This window comes from Callionymus lyra, chromosome 3, assembly GCF_982586985.1.
Source record: "Callionymus lyra chromosome 3, fCalLyr1.hap1.1, whole genome shotgun sequence".
Taxonomy (NCBI): Eukaryota; Metazoa; Chordata; class Actinopteri; order Syngnathiformes; family Callionymidae; genus Callionymus; species Callionymus lyra.
This window is the reverse complement of record NC_141820.1, coordinates 30096501-30116601: the sequence shown is the minus strand read 5'-3', so window position 1 is coordinate 30116601 and position 20101 is coordinate 30096501. Positions and strand designations below refer to the sequence as shown.

At 38.9% G+C, this 20101-nt stretch overlaps 3 protein-coding genes across 9 annotated transcripts in view; 2 read left to right on the top strand and 1 right to left on the bottom strand.

Moving 5' to 3' along the window:
• adcy2b (adenylate cyclase 2b (brain)) overlaps positions 1–9802 on the top strand; it is a 360789-nt gene extending 350987 nt beyond the window's left edge. For all 3 annotated transcript variants that reach the window (XM_087787525.1, XM_087787524.1, XM_087787523.1), the window contains 8 exons: positions 1832–2016; positions 2609–2693; positions 6651–6809; positions 6893–7039; positions 7118–7216; positions 7336–7450; positions 8578–8702; positions 8767–9802. In XM_087787525.1, the coding sequence (XP_087643651.1) occupies positions 1832–2016; positions 2609–2693; positions 6651–6809; positions 6893–7039; positions 7118–7216; positions 7336–7450; positions 8578–8702; positions 8767–8919 (1068 nt within the window). In that variant the 3' untranslated portion in view covers positions 8920–9802. The remainder of the gene's footprint in view (positions 1–1831; positions 2017–2608; positions 2694–6650; positions 6810–6892; positions 7040–7117; positions 7217–7335; positions 7451–8577; positions 8703–8766) is intronic.
• cfap90 (cilia and flagella associated protein 90) lies at positions 9793–12825 on the bottom strand. The gene is made up of 3 exons (XM_087787544.1): positions 12662–12825; positions 12197–12313; positions 9793–10103 (listed from the first exon to the last, which is right to left on the bottom strand). Exons 1-3 carry the CDS (start codon positions 12776–12778, stop codon positions 10068–10070), a joined length of 270 nt encoding a protein of 89 aa, XP_087643670.1. The 5' UTR covers positions 12779–12825; the 3' UTR covers positions 9793–10067.
• Positions 12826–16281: 3456 nt separating this feature from the next.
• The window catches only part of LOC148084431 (triple functional domain protein-like), a 68236-nt gene continuing 64416 nt past the window's right edge, over positions 16282–20101 (top strand). For all 5 annotated transcript variants that reach the window (XM_087787506.1, XM_087787502.1, XM_087787504.1 and 2 more), the window contains exon 1: positions 16282–16589. In XM_087787506.1, coding sequence (XP_087643632.1) covers positions 16520–16589 — 70 coding nt within the window. In that variant the 5' untranslated portion in view covers positions 16282–16519. The remainder of the gene's footprint in view (positions 16590–20101) is intronic.

Sequence of the window (20101 nt, the reverse complement as noted above, 5' to 3'; positions counted from 1 at the left end):
CAACATGTTCTCGTTGAAAAGCCAACTTCTCTATGATGCTGTAATTATCATCTATGACGCCATGACTTCAAGGGGAATTCTTAAATATGTCTTTTGTTCATAATGCATTTCTCACACTGGTTTAGTTCTCTCAATGTTTTCTGCATCGATTTTCATGTTGAAGCTTTTCTTTTACATTTCAAACCTTCACAAACCACTGACTGCTTGTTCTTCGCCTTACATCAATGGCGGGCAATTATTCTTTTTTAAATAACTTTGACTGTTGTGAGCAGCTGTCCAGCCCAGAGACAGAAGAAAGGAAGTAACCCTATTAGAAAACCTGAGGAAAATATTTAAACAGAATCACATCTTATTATTATTATTGATAAAACTAAGGGGTTTATATACATTAATTCAGAGATCCTGATATAAATATGAAGATATTTTAAAAAATATAAGTGGAAAGAAAATGTAAATATGACTAAAATGTGCTTTATTGAAATACAAGTAGTCAAGTTTTGAAAAAAAAAAAAATGTATTAAGAAGAACCTATTAAAGGTTGGACACAAATTATTTTTTTTTGAGCATATTACAAAAAAAATACATCTATTGTTTGATTTGTCAAAGTAAGATGCACCCTTTAGGTTAAAAAGTTTCTTTGTCGCGGACCCTTTTTATTTGAATATAATTAGAAGAATTACCTTTTGCCATATCAGTGACGACACCATGCTGTGTGACCTGGATTGACTCGGCTGAGAATGAACACTTCACATTTTGCGGATGTGGTTCCGTGGTTTTGTAGAGGCGCCCGAGCCCATTTAAGAAACTCCCCGACAGCATCGTGGGCCATTTAATTGAGTCAAGTTGAACGGAGCAGATGCATCAGCTCCTAAAGATGTACAGCAGCACTTTCTGAATAATGATTTTTGGGTTGCAGGAGAGGAAAATCAATCTTATTAATGATGTAACACAGAGAAAAGAGCTGAACTTACTCATTATAAGAACAACTTTTTATAGGATTTCATAAAGTTGGCACCGTGCCCAGTTATTTTCACTGCCAGTAAACTGGCCAAGTGTAACTAAATGGTTATATTTTAAAGGTCAACTAATGTCAAACTCAACTATCCTGACTCACTCACATGTTTAAAATGTTTAAGTCATGCAGTAAGACTCTCATCATGATGATGTTTAAAGTAAAATCTCTGCGAAGGAGAGGTTACGAGAGAGTCCATTATGACATAATAATGGTTTCACTCCTCCTCCAGCCAGCTGTAATCACACCTGCTTTGTTTATACAACAAGTCCCTTGGAGGTGGAGACTTCCGGGATTGATGACACGTGGTGACAAACTTCAATGCTTGACCAATGACAGCAGAGTGGGCGTGGTTATGGCAAACAAGATTTAATCTCCAGAAAAAACATGTATTTTCGGGCGGAGCATCATATTTTCTAATATAAATATATCCATGAAAAGAGAGTTTTGTATAAACAAAGACATACTGATGATACAATAGAGGTCCAAGATCTATTTAAGACACACTTAAATCGACACATTAGTTGCCCTTTAACAAAAAAACTTGGTCACAGTTAAGATCGTACACACATTAGAAGACTTAAAAATATTCATTAAGATTCATTACAGCCTCATCCAAGCTGCTACTACTTCAGAAGATTTGTTACAGAGAGAGAAACAGAGAAATGTTGTGGCATAAATATTGTAATGCTAAATGACATGACAAACACAATCATTCTTTAAGACATTTTTATTTGTGCAGGCTTTTCCCGGATTTTCTGGGACTTCTGTGGAGATTAAAATCTTTTCAATGTTATTTTGCCTTTATTTCTTCTACAGTACTTCATTTACTGCTGCATTCTGGGCCTGGTGTCGTGTTCCGTCTTCCTGAGGATCAACTACGAGCTGAAGATGGTGGTGATGCTGGTCGCCGTGGTGATCTACAACATCATCATTCTGCAGACACACGCGTCCATCCTGGACGTTTTCAGCAAAGCTCTGTACCCGACCGACACGTTGGATAGGTGATTGAAACCCTCCCCACATCCTCCCGGTACTCTCACCCCCCTTTAATGAAACAATCAAAGAGCCCACTTAAGGTCAGTCAACCTGTTTAAGGCTTGACCTTGCAGCTCGCTCACACAACCTCCTGTTAAGATGATTAACGAGACCCGAGTATCGCTGAGGCGGCAACATGCCGTCGACACCAGTCACCCCTGAAGAGGAAGACGAGGAGTGGCAGATGAAAGTTGAGCCTGGATCCAAGAATACTTTTCATTATGAGAGGATCGCTTTGCTGCCCCCACTTCATTTCTCTAGCTGTCACAAATATTGAAACGTACCTGACAAGTACTCATTAACACTTCAGGGTATTTTTGAGACATTTTTTTTTTTCATCTCCAGTGTGTCACTACACGTGTAACAGTAAAGCTCCTCTTGATAAAATAATGGGCTACTACCATAATTCCGTCTTATTTGTGAGTCTCAAACTGATTTTCTTATCATGACTAGTTAAACATTTTTCTTCATTTGAATCAAAGCCAGACCAGTTGATGACAAGGTATGAGAGTGTATTTTCTTCTCACCGTCATGACTTTTTTCCCCCCCTTCCTTTAGACCCGGAGTGCTCAAAGACCTAAAGACCATGGGATCCGTGTCCCTCTTCATCTTCTTCATCACCCTGCTGGTTCTGGCCAGACAGGTCAGACATTTCTATTGCCATGACCCTGGATCAGTTTGTAATGTTTAGTAGTAAATATTCAATACTGTATTATCATTTGTACTTGTTCAGACAAATCTTTGCAGAGGCAGGTTTGTATTTTTAATTTACAGAGAATTCTAATTATTCCGATAAATGGGACGCGTGGTGATGTAGTGGTTAGACTTAGAAAGTGAATGGTTGTGTGTGACAGACAGCCTCCTGTTCAGGGTGTCCCCAGCCTCTCGTCCAATGAACCTGGGATTAGAAAAACACCCGACCCGGGATTACATGGTAAAAGTAATTCAATATCTAATTCAGGCTCATTTATTTATTTATTTAATTAATTTAAGTGATTTAAAAATATATATATATATATATATAAACCTAAATTAGCTTTAGGTTTTGGACCTAAAGCTAATTTTGTTTGCTAAAAACATTAGGACAAATAGGAAAAGTAGTTTAAACACAGAATAAAGTTGAATAAGTAAAAGTATTTTTGGAAAAGGCTGAATTCTATGAATAAATAGTCTGGTGGGAAAAGAAGGTAATAACTAGAATTTCAGGCAGGGCAGGATAAGTATGGTTAAACTGTATTATTCAACTAAAATTTGAGTGTCAAATTCATTGAATATGAATGAGGTAAATGATTAAAAATGAAAGTCAAAATGCTTGGCGTGTAAACTGGGTCGTCATCTACATTTCTAAACTGTCAGAGTTTTATTGGGTCATTTCTTACAAAATGAAAAGGAAAAAAGGCTCAAACAGATATTTTTATGACCTCAAGAGGCACAGTCTCGCATGGAAGCTGTGATGTCAGCCAGATTCACAGCTTTATTTTCATGGGGGATACCATCCATCAGATGTGACCCCAAACCTGGCAATCCAGATGAGGAGTCCCAAAACGGCCTTTCCCGGGAGATTTCTGGCTCTGGTCGAGCAGCTCAATATGTTGCTCTTGTTCTAGGTCACTGCCTCGTGTGTACGGATGCAGGAGAGCAACATTTTTAGACGCACAACTTTACAAATGTACCGTGAGCTGCTTAAGTAGGTCCAGGTGTGAAAAGTATCTACGGAGGTACGCACTACTACGTCTATAGTTTGCTGATTGTCAGACTCACCAGGTGTGATTTTACTATAGTACAAGAGCATGTTCACCGCAGCACATCTGCGCTAAGTTTCAACGTCAGTCATTTTTTAAATGAACAAATAAAAACTCTTAATCCAGTTTAAATTCATGTTTTCATTTGTTGTTTTTTTGTGATCACAGAGTGGGAAGATCCTGGAAATCTGGTTAATTTAAATATGTTTGGTGGCGATTGGATGAACACGTCTGCACTGAATTATACGTTCATTATTCTGCACAAAATGAAAAAAGTTCTTGGATTCCTGTCACGCACAGATTCAAACATCTGAATACTTTTGAGTTAGGTTTGAGTTTACGCCTGTATTTAGTATGTTTTAATGCTCAAGCCACCATATCTGACACCATTAGGTTAAAAGTCATCACAAGGGGGTTTTATTAGTGTCTTTTAGCAAAAACTACCGAAAGAATGATGTTACAGAAAATGAGATCAAAAACAGATTCATTTATTTCAGTGGTGCTCCTAATTACAATATGTAAATATAAAGTATTTTATTTTTATACTGCCTTTCACTTTGTTCTTGCCGTTGAAGCGACACAAAAGTTTGATATTTTCATGAATCAATGAGAATATTGAACAGTTACAAAGCTGTCATTAAAAAGAGAGAATGAATTAATTGGTGGTTTATTAATAGAATAAAAAGTTCTGCTCAAGACAGTTTGTCGGACATCTGTAAGGAGCCTATTCGAGTCACTCACGGTGGCTTAAGGGGGAGAGCAACAGCAAATGTAATTCATCCCTCATGAGCAGCGAAGCTCATTTATACTCACTGTTCTGCTTTTTTTAACAGGCTACTTTTTCTCCTGGCCTACTTTCTTCACTACTTCAGCGGGTAGTCTCCGTGGGGAGACGGGGGAGGCTGGAGAGGGAGGAGGGGGGGATTAACAGATGCTTCGCTACTGTACATTAATTTGTGTAAAGAAATGTCTTGCATCAAGTGTGACATGTGAGAAGAGTCATTATTCCTATTTTGGCCTCCAGTTATCAAGGCTGTTGCAGCACTTCTCATTACTGAGCAGCGAGAGGCCACTGTGTTGAACCCTGCCCCCTCGGTGTCCTACAGGGGGGAATATATCCACTGCAATCATGCATCATGCAGGCTGGTTACAACTTGCATTAAATATTTGTTCACAGCGGAGCACACACATCAGCGCAGTGGTGTCTGCAGGGGGCGACACAGAGGCAGCATGAGGCCTCAGGATCTCTTGATGAAGAGGTCAGCGGTCGGCCTGCACTCCTGAGATGCCCCGACCCAGAGAGTCTCGCTTACATATCTAGACGTGTTCCCTTCAAGCGTGAGAAAGAAGCGTTATCTTAGAAAAATATAAATCATGTTTAGTATGATGTTTCATTCCAAGACATTAACTCAAGTAAAGAGTTTTAAATGCGGTTCATGACAACTTCATTTTAATTCAATACTCAAAGTAGGCGTTTGCGTCTTTGGCTCCAGGTTATGCTTTAGAGATTCAATAAAACACTGAATAAATCATGTTTATTTAGCAAAGATGGAAACTTTTCTGGTAGAGAAGAATATATTTAGGGTACGCATTGACCGGCTTGTTTTTTAATGAAGGGTTACTTTTAAATGCTATTTGTTGATGAAGGGTTGCTTTATATGTAGATCATGGTCTACCAGTCAATCACAAAGATTCCATGACATTCAAAAGAAATACACGTTGGCCTGTCATCATGCCTGATAAACAGGACAGTGTTTCACTTTGACTTTTTTCATGTCCTAATATAGTTTTTCTAAAGAAACGATGTTTGTAAAGTTTTTGCTAATTGGACGAGAGCTTTACTAGTTAGAAAATTAAACAATGGTCCACTTTTAATAAGTAAAGTCCAAGTAGCTTGAACAGGTAATGAGAAAAATGGAGAAAGGTAATTGGGATGTTTTGTGAAATATTATCTTTTGATGTCGTTCAAGGTACATCTAAATACATCGTCTTTATCCAGCATGTTCTAATAAGATGTACAAAGTGTTTATACTGTGTATACTTTAATCCTCATCTCACTTCAACTGCATTCTTATTTTGAAACAAAGACGGAGGTCACTTAAATAACATCAGTCCGTGTAGGAACTTGCTGCCGGCTCCTTCCGTCTTGAGCAAACCTCAACTGGAGTGCTTTAACCACTGTGGTTAAAGCACTCCAGTTCTTTCGCCACAGTTCGTCGCCATGTATTCTACTATTACTTACCACTTAAGTCAAGTTTTGTTTTTGTAGAATACTGTTTTGTGACCCTGGTCTAGAAATGCGCTTCACAAATGACTATTACTTACTTACTTACAACTTAAGTCAAGTTTAAGTTTTGTTTTTGTAGAATACTGTTTTGAACTCCATAAGTTATTCGGTATGTAAAATGCATTTCTTGCTCTTTTTGACGGTTTTTGATGTACAAACTTATTTCCCACAAATAATCTATCTGCCCTTCAATCCGTCCGTCCATTTTATGTGATATTTACAATTGTCATAGTATTCATTATTTAAGGATTTACATTTTTTACAGATTTCAATTTAAATAAAGATGTTTTATTAAAATCAATAAATGTATCAATTCATCTACTTTTACCCTAAGAAATGCAGGCCTGGCCTACACTGAACTTTAAATGATTCTATCAATACGGAAATACAAGCCATTGTATAGTAAAACAAAAACAAAAAACACATACTGATTTCTGATTTAAATATTGCTAAAAAGTAGCCCTAATCCAAACTGTTTGTTTTCACAAATACAATTGAGTGAATGTAGTTTTCTTCTCTTGAGTTGGATCACGACTTTAGTGACACTTTTCTGTGTGTTTTCCTGAAATAGAACGAGTATTACTGCAGGCTGGACTTTCTGTGGAGGGACAAGTTCAAGAGGGAGTGTGAGGAGATTGAAACCATGGAGAACCTGAACCGGGTCCTGTTGGAGAATGTCCTCCCTGCCCACGTCGCAGAGCATTTTCTGGGACGAAATTGGAAAAATGAGGTAGAAGCTCCTTCACTGGTTCGATCTGTTATTTTGTTTGACGTCATCGATCTCCACACTTCGATGTCCTCTCTCGTGAGCAGGACCTCTATCATCAGTCGTACGAGTCGGTGTGCGTGATGTTCGCCTCCATCCCAGACTTTAAGGAGTTCTACACAGAATCGGACGTCAACAAGGAAGGACTGGAGTGTCTCCGCCTGCTAAATGAGATCATCGCAGATTTTGATGAGGTGCTCGTCTCTTGTTTCTTTCTTCCGTCACTTCCTCCCCGAGGCAGACGACTGACACTGAGGTGTGCTTCTTCTCAGCTGCTGTCCAAACCAAAGTTCAGTGGAGTGGAAAAGATAAAGACCATCGGGAGCACTTACATGGCAGCGACTGGACTGAATGTCACTCCTGGACCAGAGGTTTGACACGGACACACGTACCAATATAACACGAGTGATTCGTCTCAACATCTGAAGCTCACTCTAGTCACAGACAACAAATACTCATGTATAGCTCGTGTTCTGCCTCCTATGTTCAGGATCACGACAGGCAGAACATGCACATCGGCACCATGGTGGAGTTCGCCTTCGCTCTGGTCGGGAAGCTGGACGTCATCAACAAACACTCCTTTAATGAATTCAAACTTCGAATCGGTAAATATATTCACTTGGAGTGACTGATGAGACTAGTCACTTCTTTTAAAATAACACCCTGTAGTGGAAGAAACTGAGCGGAAAAAGCATCAAAACAACATGAACTCTTGTTCTTCACACTCCCCCTGCAGCCAATAGCAGCTTGTAAAAGTGGCGATTGAAACGTCCAAATAATACCAGGGTTCTCGCCAGTGTCATTCAGCAGAGGGGACCCCTACACTGTGATTTTGATCCCCTTTGATTTTCTTTATTTTCTGCCCTTATTTCACAAAATGTAGCCCTAAAAATTCAGGAAATGAGTGTTTCAAATTCTAAATTTCCCGGGGGGAACCCCAGACCCCCCTACAGTACTCTGTGTGGCTGCCCCATGCACAGGTCCTCCTACACTGTGAAAAAAAACCTGGTATAAACCCTCAGACCTTTTTAAAAACTTGGAAAACTTTGTGAAAGCGAAACATCAGGAGTTCTGCTTTAGGGGAAGTCCCCTAAAGCAGAACTCATTCACACGAACGGCCAAAACAAATTATAATTACCGAAAAGGAAATTTTGATATTTTATTATCATTCCTTGAGGCTTTATTAATCTTATTAATATCTGTGTATTTTACTTCGCTAATCAAATTCCAGTTGAACTGGTATTGTTAAAAATCTGTCCGTCTTATCATCAACACCGACATGTTTATAGGTCATGAACATTGATATATAATGATTTTGAGCCAACCGTCCTACAGGCCACATCAAATGACTTAGAGGACCACGTTTGGCCCCCCCTAGGCCATGAGTTTGACATATGTTACCTGGAGCATCCAAACTGTTTACATTTTCTTGCTATCAGTTACTAGTAAAAAGAAAATTGCACTCGGTTGATTAGTTGAAATGTCATTTGTTCTCTGTTAAAACATTTTAAAATGTAATGAAAACTGAAGCGTCTCCAATCAGTCTGCATTTAACCCACCTGGTTGCCCAACCAAAGTTGTGCCCTGAGTGGCAGCAATAAATCAAAATTAAAATGTTACAAAACATTTAGTTCACATTGAAGAACAACAATCCAAGAAACAAAGCTCAATATAAAGCATTGTTAAATAGTCACTATTTGTTGATTGATTTGAGATGGTTGACCTTCGGCAGGGATCAACCACGGACCAGTAATAGCAGGTGTGATCGGAGCGCAGAAACCTCAGTACGACATCTGGGGAAACAGCGTCAACGTGGCCAGTCGGATGGAGTCCACCGGAGTCCTGGGAAGAATACAGGTCCATGATTTGAACCACCGACTGATCCCGATCCTCGGCTCAAACCTGTGTCCCTCCTTTCCAGGTCACGGAGGAGACCAGTCGGATCTTATCAGTGCTCGGGTACATGTGCTGTTGCCGCGGGATCATCAACGTGAAGGGCAAAGGAGAGCTGAAGACGTACTTCGTCCACACGGAGATGACGCGATCCCTGTCTCAGGGTACTCTGATGCCTTGAGCGACTCCCCCCAAAAATAGACTCCAGGAGTGGCATTTGCAGTGAGTTGTCACGCTCTGTACCTACTTATTGGAAAAAAAAAAGGACTGGCGTGGACTCAAGCCAAGTGGAGTCCCTCGGTGCTTCAAGTGGTACAAAGAGAGTCCAGGATGTGACTCTACCTTAGTCCAGGTCAGGAGGTAATCAGTGGCTGACGTTGTGGTGGCCGAGCCTGAGAGCGAAGCCTTCACTCACGCCTGATGGATCCTCCTGCTCGCTGTCACATCTCCTCAGCCTCACGACTGCACCGACACCCGAGGAAGGAAGTCCCCTCTCCCAACGAATCTACTGCAATACGGTACCTGCTTGGAAAACATCCATTATTTTCGACGACTCATCGTATTTTTATTGTCAAATCAATACTACTAAAATGATCTTTTAGTGTCGACAAGTGCTCAACAGTTTTGTGGAGTTAATATAGTTGAACTCTGTTCCTCGTACGTCCTTCACTTTTCACATCTTGTAAATATGACGTGACTCGGATGAATGATTCGGGCGTGTGTGCCTTTGAAGACGTGAGCAGCTGGTTTCTATGAGTTCGTTCAAATTGTTTACTGTCACACAAGGCCGGCGATGCGTTTCCTGTGGGACGGCCAGACTTTGTGAGTGGTATTTCTAGCTCTAGAGGTGCATTAGTGGTCCACTAAATAGTAGGTGGCTTCCGGATTTATTGTCCATTAGGGATGAAAGCAAACAGCAACATGTGTTCCGTTCGTTGCTTTTGTTATTCATTAAATGTTTGGATAAAAAAATGGATAAACAGGGTGCCTCCAATGCTTTCGAATTCTTCCAGGACAAGTGAACAGAGGTCTTTGAATAAAAGGTAAAGGTGTGTCTTCTGGAATATATTGATTTTTATTGTTTTTCATACATTCAGAAAATATACATAAGACAAACCGAAAATCAGTGAAAATCCTGCACGAATAAGAATGTCTTAAGATGTTTCTGAAGGAGTCAGTAGATCCATCAAACACAGAGGGAGAGGAAGATCGTTCCAAAGCTTAGGAGCAACAGCCTGGAAGGATTTCTCTGAAGCGTGTTCAGGAACCATCAGTAGATTCTGATCCACAGACCTCAGAGCTCGAGCTGGGTTGTAAGACTGGATCAGATCAGTGATGTAAGGAGGAGCCTGACCATGAATAGATCTGAAAGTAAGAACCAGAATTTTAAAATTGATCCTGAAAGAAACTGGCAGCCAGTGAAGAGTTTTAAGGATCAGAGAAATGTGAGTTCTTCTACTAGAGTGGTTCAGAATTCTCGCTGCAGAGTTCTGAATCAACTGCAGACGAGACAGATCCTTCTTGTTTAGACATGAAAACAAACTGTTACAATAGTCCAGACGAGAAGAAACAAACGCATGGATTACAAGCTCCAGATCATGTTGTGTCAACATTTTCCTAAGTTTAGAGATTTTTCTCAGTTGAAGGAAACAGTTTTTGGTCAGTTTTCTGCAGTGTTGGACTAGAGTCATTTTCAAATACAACACCCAGGTTTCTCAGGCTCAGTTTGACAGACTGACCTAAGTCACCCAAGTTCTGACTCAACCCTAGAACTTTATCATCAGGAGCAATAACAAGAGTTTCAGTTTTGTCCAAATTTAGCTGTAAAAGTGGAGAGTAAGAAGGAGATAATGTACCTTCTACATATTTTCTACAAAACTCCAGAGAACGTGATTATAACTGAGGAAAGTTTTGAGGCAGCAGCACCTGACAGCCATTATCATCTGCACATGATGCTGTAATTCTGATTTTACAAGATTAAGTTCCGATGAGGAGCAGTTGCTTTGAAGCTGAGACTCGTCAACGCTACTGTTTTTTTTTCCCCTCTTCTTTTTAATCTTCTCCCGCCAGACTCCAAGTGATCCCATTTTTCATGAAGAAGTCCGCTTTAATACGAGCCACGCGAGCATGCTGGCGCTCGGACTGGTAGGAGAGGAGAGCTGGACGGCGGCCGTACTCCGAAGACGATCTCACCGGTACGCTCCTGGACTCCTCCTGAGGGTCAATAAGCCGACAGAAGAGACAGAGAAGCTCAATCCCTTTTTTCCTACCTCCAAGATGAAAACTCAGAAAACAGCTCGTTCTCACACTCAAAACACAGTGTTTTCAAGTATTTGAAGCGTTCAGAAATTCTCTTTAAACTGTCTTTCAGCTCTCCAAAATGTCCGCTGGCAGCTCACAGAAGACAGAGTTGAGTCGTAACTGCGATGAATACAAATTGTGCAGAACATTTTCTTTCCTGGAGCTGAACTTTAAATTACCTGAATTTCTGAAACTTTGCTGCAGAATCTCATGTGTAAGCTCCTGAACTTGGTGTAAATGTTGACTGGAGATGATTTCAACAGCCCCTGGCGATGATGTGGAAACTTTTTCCCGAGAAAAAGATACGATCTTCTTCATCGTGGTGACTTAATGAGAAGACTGAAGTTTAATATCGCCTTGTTTATTTTGACGGAACGCCGTCGATTATTATTATCTCGAGAAAACTGGAGAAGAAGTTACTCGCTGCTTGAATACTCTCTCTATATATATATTGCATTTGATTCTTATTCAAATATGAATTTAAAAAGGGATCTCCATTCTGCAGAAGCTGTCAAACTCTGACAGACTCTGCTGACTAATTATATACTCCATGTGTGTGTGTGTGTGTGTGCGACTGCTTTCTTCACCTCCTTTTTCCACTTCCAGTGACCCAGAAACTAGAGTGCCAGCTCTGACATAAATAATTGTTTCAAGGAGACGTTGGGGATTCAAAAACAAATGTCTTGAAGAAATGTGTCACAAAACAAAGAAAAGTAACACAGTTTTGAGAGGCAACCATCGACAGAGCTCATTCAAATAACACACACTTTTATTTTTACCTTCCTTGAAACGTGTTGTTGTAGCGTTTGAAGTGTGCAAGGATGAGCTGTTCAAACACACTCAGGCTGGTGAATTATTTACACTCCAGACGTGTAACTCACAATAACAGGTTCCTAAATGTTTTGCAAGTAGGGATTTTTTTATGATGCCAATTTTGAAGCCGAGATTTTCCATTGTTCTACTTTTTCTTTTTTTTTTTACTTTTCTTGGATGCAAACCAAGACACTGATGGTGCGACTTTTCTTTAGACTAGATTTTCCAACTACTTTCCACGACAGATTGTGACTTAATTAAACACAACTGACTGTCAATTGTCCATCAGCCTCTGTACCACCGTGATCTTGATTGGATGACATGGTGCAGCAAAAGTCACGAACCTCCCCATGTATGTCCAGCCCTCTCCCTTTGTAGTGCCTTCGATCATCCCTGGGAATGTTCTCGTCATAGCCCAGGTCCTGGTGGAACAACTGGTCATACGTGAACACGTCTGGAGCCTGCAGCACATGTTGGTGAGGAGATGGACACAAAACTCAATTTTCCGATTCATGAACTCTGCTTGAAGATAAAGTTTTTTCTTTGCAGAAATGATTGGAAATTCAGGTGCATGTCTGATCTCAAATATCAACAGTATTTCATTTTTGTAAAAGTAAATATACATTAACATGGATCAATGCTTAAATATAAGCAATTAGCTAAACGTATACATTTAAAAAAATTGATATATACCTATACATAATAAATTGAATTAAATACAAGTATGCTTTCATATGATATATGTATTTCAACAAAGTTTTAGGATTTATTGTTAAGTTAGCGTCAATGACGTCGACATGCCAAAGTACCTTAGGTTCACTTTGAAAATAGGACAATTCTTTGGGTTCCTTCCTCCGAGGCGGGATATAACTGAAGGCAGAGAGCGTGGAGAGCGGTTTGGTTTCCCCCTCAACTGACACGTCCATGTTTGTCTGATAAACAAACAGATAAATACAGTATTCGTGGCAGGTGAGTCGTGTGTGTGTGTGTGTGTGTGTGTGTGGCTTGAAGCTGCAGGTTTGTGTGCGGTTGCCTGGATACTGGTGCGTTCAGGGACACCTGGTCGGGTCGTAGCTTTTAACTACGATGATTGATTTAAATGCAAATTAAAAAGGAATATTGTTTTGTTTTTTATATAACTGATTAAAAAGTTATTATTATGGTACGAATTTTAGACATGTACAACATTCACAGGCAAACGCTAAAATACAAGTTTAGTACAATTACATTTAAAATATACTTCTGTCAACAAACTTCAATGTATTTGAATATTACTACTAATCCTATATTTTAAATGTAGGTCATATAAACAAGTCGTTATCACTATTAATGTGAGTATAAACGTTGGCGTGACACCATTAATATTTACTGATAAAAAGCTTGAATTCAACAAATTATTCCTGGGTAATTATGATAAGTTTATAATTTAAGAAAATTATAATTAAATTTTAGTTATGAGTCACAAAGATTCTAATCTAAGGGACAGATTATACAGAGTCTATGTAACAAATATACCCTTTGTTAGGCTAGTAAAAAAATATGATAAGTTTTGATAGTGTTTGGTTATGAAGGCCTTTTACTTTTAGTCCATTTGAAGCAACAGTAAAAGAAGGATGTTATGGTTTCACTGCTGCCTTCGTTCTATCTCTGAGTGAACTTGTCACTGTGTCTGAGTCTCACTGACAGAAGAATCGATTCCTGACATCGGACAGACGACGCCTGCAGCTCTGTGAGGAATATGTGCTTTTGTTTGGAGGAGACAGCAGATGGATCAGCAGACAAAGTATAAATAACATCCAGGTATCTCAGAGTGTGAGTCTGGGTTTATGTCCTGCGGCTCTACAGGAAGACACGTTACAAAAGAGATTACATTGAACAAATAGCACAAATAAAGCAAGATTTCAACATTTCTAAGATAAAACAATCTGCATGAGCTCTAATTTGTCAATATTTTCTTTCAAACTTATTATCAAGTGAGGGGACAATGGCACCAGCGTCTCTAAAATAAATATTTAAAGGAACTTTAGGATGAGAAAATCCTTTATTGTGTCCTAAATGTATGGCATTATCTTCACCCCATAACTCATTCGAATACTAGTTAAGGTACATATCATAAAAACAAGTTGAGATGAGGATTCCAAGAGGATTCTATGCCAAGTTTAAGATGGTTACCACTGGAATGACCTGACGAAATTCGAGAGGTTGTTCTTCGTCGCAGGGTATGTATGTGATGTATTTACAACGAGTTGTAAATCTGTCTTGACAATCTTGGATTAGACGGGATCTTAGTTATCCCTGATAATAAGAATAATAACCTAATAACTAACATCCAGAGAGAAGGTTGGGGGAAGTTTGAAAAAATTGGAGAAAACATTAGGGAGAAGTTTAAAATTGTGTTCACAGCACGCCTTGAATTAAGTGGGTTTTTAACTTTTTGTTGGATAAACCAGCCGATTCACAACTGGTACAACTCTTCCCTCTAGTGGACGATTCTAAATATTAAGAGCAAACGCATGTTTATACTGAATTATGTTTTGCATCGTATAACAGTATGCATACATATATATACATATATATATATATATATATATATATATATATGTTTTGCATCGTATAACAGTATGCATACATAAATATATATATATATATATATATATATATATATATATATATATATATATATATATATATATACATCAATATACACACATACCAATATAAACACATACCATGCCACGGTGGACAACCTCTCGATTTTGGTCAGGTTTTCCCAGTGGTAACCACATTTTCCGGACTAGAATCCACTTGGAATCTTCATCCATAACTTTTATAATAATATGTACCTTAACTAGTTCTGTTTTGAGTACTTGAATGAGTTATGGGGTGAAGATAATGCCACACATTTAGGACACAATAAAGGATTTGCTCATTCTAAAGGTCCTAAAGTATGCATATATATATAAAATCCTATTATCTTTGTTTATATATCATATCTCATATCTACACAATCACAACTATTATGGTCAGAGAACTTTATAGACTATATAGACATATATTTCTTTGTATAGATCACATATGTACAATCTTTCTCAACTATAAACATACTTTTTCCGCTGTAGACAGTTTTCAACAACTGTACACTTGGAGTCCTACACAATTTACGTTCTAAATAAATCATTGTACACATACAATCATAGATTTTTCAACTATAATCAGACATTTCCCCCTGTAGTCAGCCAAATTATAAACATAAACCCTGTTTGCATCTGCGTTCAAACATCTATAAACTTTAATCAAACAACTTTGAACTTCAATAAACCAATGTTTAACTATAATGAAATAATCATTTACTATAATAACCACGCTTTGCAACTATAATCATCAGACAATATATTTTTTCAGATTGAAAAGGAGAAGAGAGACAAACAGTATTATATCTGCTCCAGATTTATACTTTTCCATTTCACAGAACTAAATATAGAATTCATACCTGAGTTTATTTTTTGGGTTTATGGATTATTAACGTTACTAAATTCTGTTTGCTTTACTATAGTTTGTGATCATTTATGTGATCACTATGTATTTAATATGATTAACATGAGCATTTTATATGTAATGTGAAAATTAAGTTCAACGTTTTTATTTGTTCAGGCTTTTCCTTGGTTTTCTGGAACTCCTGTTGTGTTATCAGTTGTATCTTGATCTTTAAAGTATATACTTTATTGAATATTGTTTTGATTGTTCAAGTGCTTTGTGACCCTGGTCTAGAAAAGCGCTATACAAATAAAAATTACTTACTTACTTACTTACTTACAATGCTATTTCTTATTTCTTCTATGTTATTATTATCTCTGTTAACTATTTGTTTTCCGGTCATATAATGTGTTGTAAACAGGACATTTTTTCTACCCACATCTTTTATTTAAAAGCAGTCCATTATCAAAAACAATACATAAGCAACCATACATGGTGTTTTGATTTACTTTATCTTCCATTATGTTCCATATGATTCCAGTATTTACGTCGGCAGTTCATTGTGTACACACTAGGTGGCAGTAGTAGTTCAACAAAGCCCAGTGGAAATTAAATTAAATGAGGAAAAAAATAAAATAAAAATGAGCCCCAGCATAATAACTGAAACAGTTTGACAGAATATAAGAATGTATAAATTGTTACTAAACGTGAATCTTTCTAATACAAAATGAGTTAAAAATGTGACATTTTCTGATGTTCTGATCGACAGATGTTCATTTTTAGACATGTAGAAAAGCCTCGTCAAAGCTGTCGAACCCCACTATTGAACGTATATATATTTAATGTTCCTCTGACACACAAACACACATCGCTCAGACCGAGCCCCGGCCCCTCCCGCCCTCCTCCTCCTCCTCCTCCTCCTCCTCCTCCCCGCCACAGCGACTCTCCCCTCGGCTCCTCTGCGAGCAGGCACCGGGCTCCCCCCCTCTTGTCGCTGCTCGTCGACGGACTTCTCTCAAAGATGGGGATGGTTCGCTGGAAAACGTAGCTAAACGTGTGGCTTCTTTAAACAACACGCCGCCATGTGTCGTTGGTGACGCGAGCGTTGGATCGCGGGAGTGAATGTGTGTCATCATCGCTCGGACCATTTTTTCGGGGGAGATACTGAGCCGCGGGTTCGGATCTTGGCAGCCATGAGCTCCGGGGAGGCAGCGGAGGAGACGCTGAAGGACTGCGCGGACACGGCAGCCTTCTTCAACTGCGGTGAGAGAAACAATGTCGAGGGTCAGACGGAGACCCGGGGTTTGGTTCCCCCCAGCGTGAGGGACATTGTTCCCCCTCACTGGTGTGTGTTATTGTGGGTGAAGACCTCGAGAATCCGCGAGCTTTTGTTTGCCTGGATCACGTAAAGATGGAGATAAAATATGTGTTTAAATAATAAAAAATCTAAAGGATAACGACGAGTGTAAACAAGCTAACACAAGAGTGCCATTTTCGGACATCTTTCCTTTGCTTTTTCCATGGAACTCCTAATAAAATACAAGCACTGATCGTTAACTAATGCATCAGATGAACTATATAAATATAATTTACTTTAATTATTTTATATATAGTACTTTAAAATGGTAAAAGATAGCAACATCCCTTCTAGGTAATATTCATCCTGGCAACACCAGCCTGGGCATAAACACACTTTTTTTGTTGATTAAATATTAACCACAATAATCTCCAGGATGTGTTTGTGTTTAATGACAATAACTCTTTAATAATATATGGATTATTCCATGCATTAGATCCGGGAGTGGATTATAGACCCGACGGTTAGCCTGTGTAGCTCTGCTAGCTTGTGTTGCTACACTAGCCTGTGAGTTGACGAAGCTGCTCCACGATTAGGCCACTGAACCCAGGCGTGAAATGCAAAAAATAATATTGTATTTGTTTTATTAACGTATATATTAAGGCGGCTGATTGTTGTAAACCCGAATAAAACGAGCTATACATTGCAAAAACCCTGGCTGTGCTAAGTTTAGCTGAAGCTAACTGTACATGCTAGCAGTCAAGGCCACTGTACTGGCTGTGGCTAATCATGTGGACGGTTTGTTGTCAAAGCCACACACTGGGCTCTTGGTTATAAACGAATGTTTTTCTAGGATATCTAGAGTTACTTCAAAGATCTACTGGTACATTTCAGATGTGCATGAACGCAATATGTCTGTCTGTGATTGAAGGTGCGCTACTTGTATGAAGATAATCCCTTGTATGTTGTGGTTTTGCAACATCATGCTTGTAATACATTTAAGGGAAACATCTAACCTGCATTTGTTTTACTAAAAACCCTCATATCTATGCAATACACTAGATATTTGCAGGGGCATATATACACATATTTTTGTTTACACATATGTATATTATCTAGCAACACACTTTAGTAAAGATTGTGTCAATTAGAACCCTTTTGGGGGAAAATATATAATTTGTAAATTATGATCAGAAAAAAAGGTTTAGTCTGGCTGCTTTATTTAGTTGATTTACAAATATATTGTAAAAAAAAAAAGACATAATTGACTTGCTTTATCACTATAATAATGCTGCAAAACAATAATAATAATACATTTAAGATATTTATTACATTTACGTTTTGTATGATCACAACAAGCAAATAAAAAAAACCTTAAAAACAGTTCCACCCTTGTGTTGGGAGACAGAGAAAACACAAGGGATACCAAAATACATTTTTCTGGGGCCTCCAGGTCACATTGACCCTGAGATAACACCAGGGATAAGATGACTAATAATCTTCTATTTATCCGGACATATTCCTTCATAGTTTTCAAAACCACTTCATTGTAGTTTTGTGGCGTTATTTGATCTTCACAACAACCTTTAATTGAAAGAGATACAGCCAACACCTTTGGTACAGGTATGTGAGAAAGCCTGTAGCAGAGTTGGTATTTGGCATCTACCTTTAGTTCACACACTCCAGACAGCAGACTGAGTTAAGACCCTTCCGTCTTGTCTGTCAGTCTCATTCACCTGAAGCATGTTTTCATAAAACCAGTTTGAGCCATTCAGTGATATATGCTTGAACTCACATATCAAACTGGCCAAAATTCCTTCTATGCATTCATTGTTAATGTGAAATGATCCGTCTCGCACCGAAAGTGAGAAGCACGCCTAAACAGATAAACAGAAGTTGCGGTTGTCTTGGAATCATGTGCTCGGGTGTGTTTATTATGCGTTTGAGAGCGAGCTATAGCTGAGATTTCACTGTGCAGTCGAGGGGGATGTAAACAAGGCGCAGAGTATACAGAGTATTGACATAGAGCCTCTGGCTTTTGTGGTTTTGTGTCGAGTGAGATAATGAGCCACAGAGGGGAGGTCGGTGTCAGTATTGAGCTGCTCTGATGACTTCCTCTTGAAAAAAAGAAAAAGAACTTGAACACATCCTATAGGTAACTTTTATTCACATATGTGTGTTTTGCTTTTAATCTACCTCCTCATCTAACTGCACCTGTTTAGATAACAATGAAACCAATGTATACATCTAGAATATAAGGTCTTGTTACGTCAAATGTCCTAAACCACTGGAATGCTTACATCCTCATAAGTATACAGAATATTTTTGTTGTTTGTGGTGGAAACAGGTGTGTTAAATTCAAAGTATCTGTTTAAAGAAGTCGTTTTCAAATCACCTTTTTATAGAAACATGCAAGCATCTTACATTTGTAAAGAACCCTTAACATGATAATCAGTTTGTAGTACTAACCCTATAAGTGTTTGGCCTCAAAGGGTAGGGTTTTGCTTGTTCTAGTTGGGTCAACACATCCTGGAGATGAAGAAAAGAAAGAACATCAATCACTGTCAATGAAGTATAAGCCATCACCTTTGTTGACATGTTGTGACCATGAACTTATGACATTGTTCTCCTACCCGTGGCATGGTTGGTAGGTACTGACCAATGCACTCAAGTGCAAGTCAAGTCGAACATTACGGCTCGCCAGTGTTAAGGATGTACTGTTTCATTTCCCCTAGTAAAGTATTCTGTTGATCTACCACTATGGTGAGATATGCTAGTAAATACAGGCTAATATTATTCCATGGTGTCAATCATGCAAACATGAGGCACTGGATAATGGAAACAAAATGGAAAGGCGAGCAAAGTTTTCCCTGTTTGTCGATGTGGGTTGCTTATAGTTTTAAAGCTTTCATTCCAATAGAACTCTCTGTCATCTGTGACACTGATGTGTCCATATTCTACCTGCGGTTCAAGGCTCTGCTTGATCCTTTTTTTTTTTTTCCACACTGGTACTTCCTCTTCATAAATCTGGGCTTCTTGTTCTGACACGCAGAGTTTTGAGTGTCACGCCACAGGCTACAGTCTTCCAAACCCCATCCCCCTCCATCACTGTCCTCTTGGTTTTCCTCCTTCCGGTATAGGATTCATTGTCGTACCCATGTCCGTCCCCCTCGCTGTGTTCCTGCACTAGTCTGCTACATGAGCTCTCATTTGCCAACACCAAGTTGCAATCATCGGCCCCCTCCGACACCTCCCTCCGTCCCGTGTTTTCCTGAGAGAAAATAACAACCTATATAATGCATATGTCCTCTGCTTTACTCCGTCTCCCAGACTGGAATTAATTCCGTGGCCCCTCTTCCCGGAAACAAGGTTCTGTTTTGGCATGTTTGTCTGTCATTGTGTTATTCCTCTCCACAGTTGCAGATGTTAACCCCGGCGATGGCAAAGATGGGTAGCTGTTTATCTTTAGTTTCCCGGT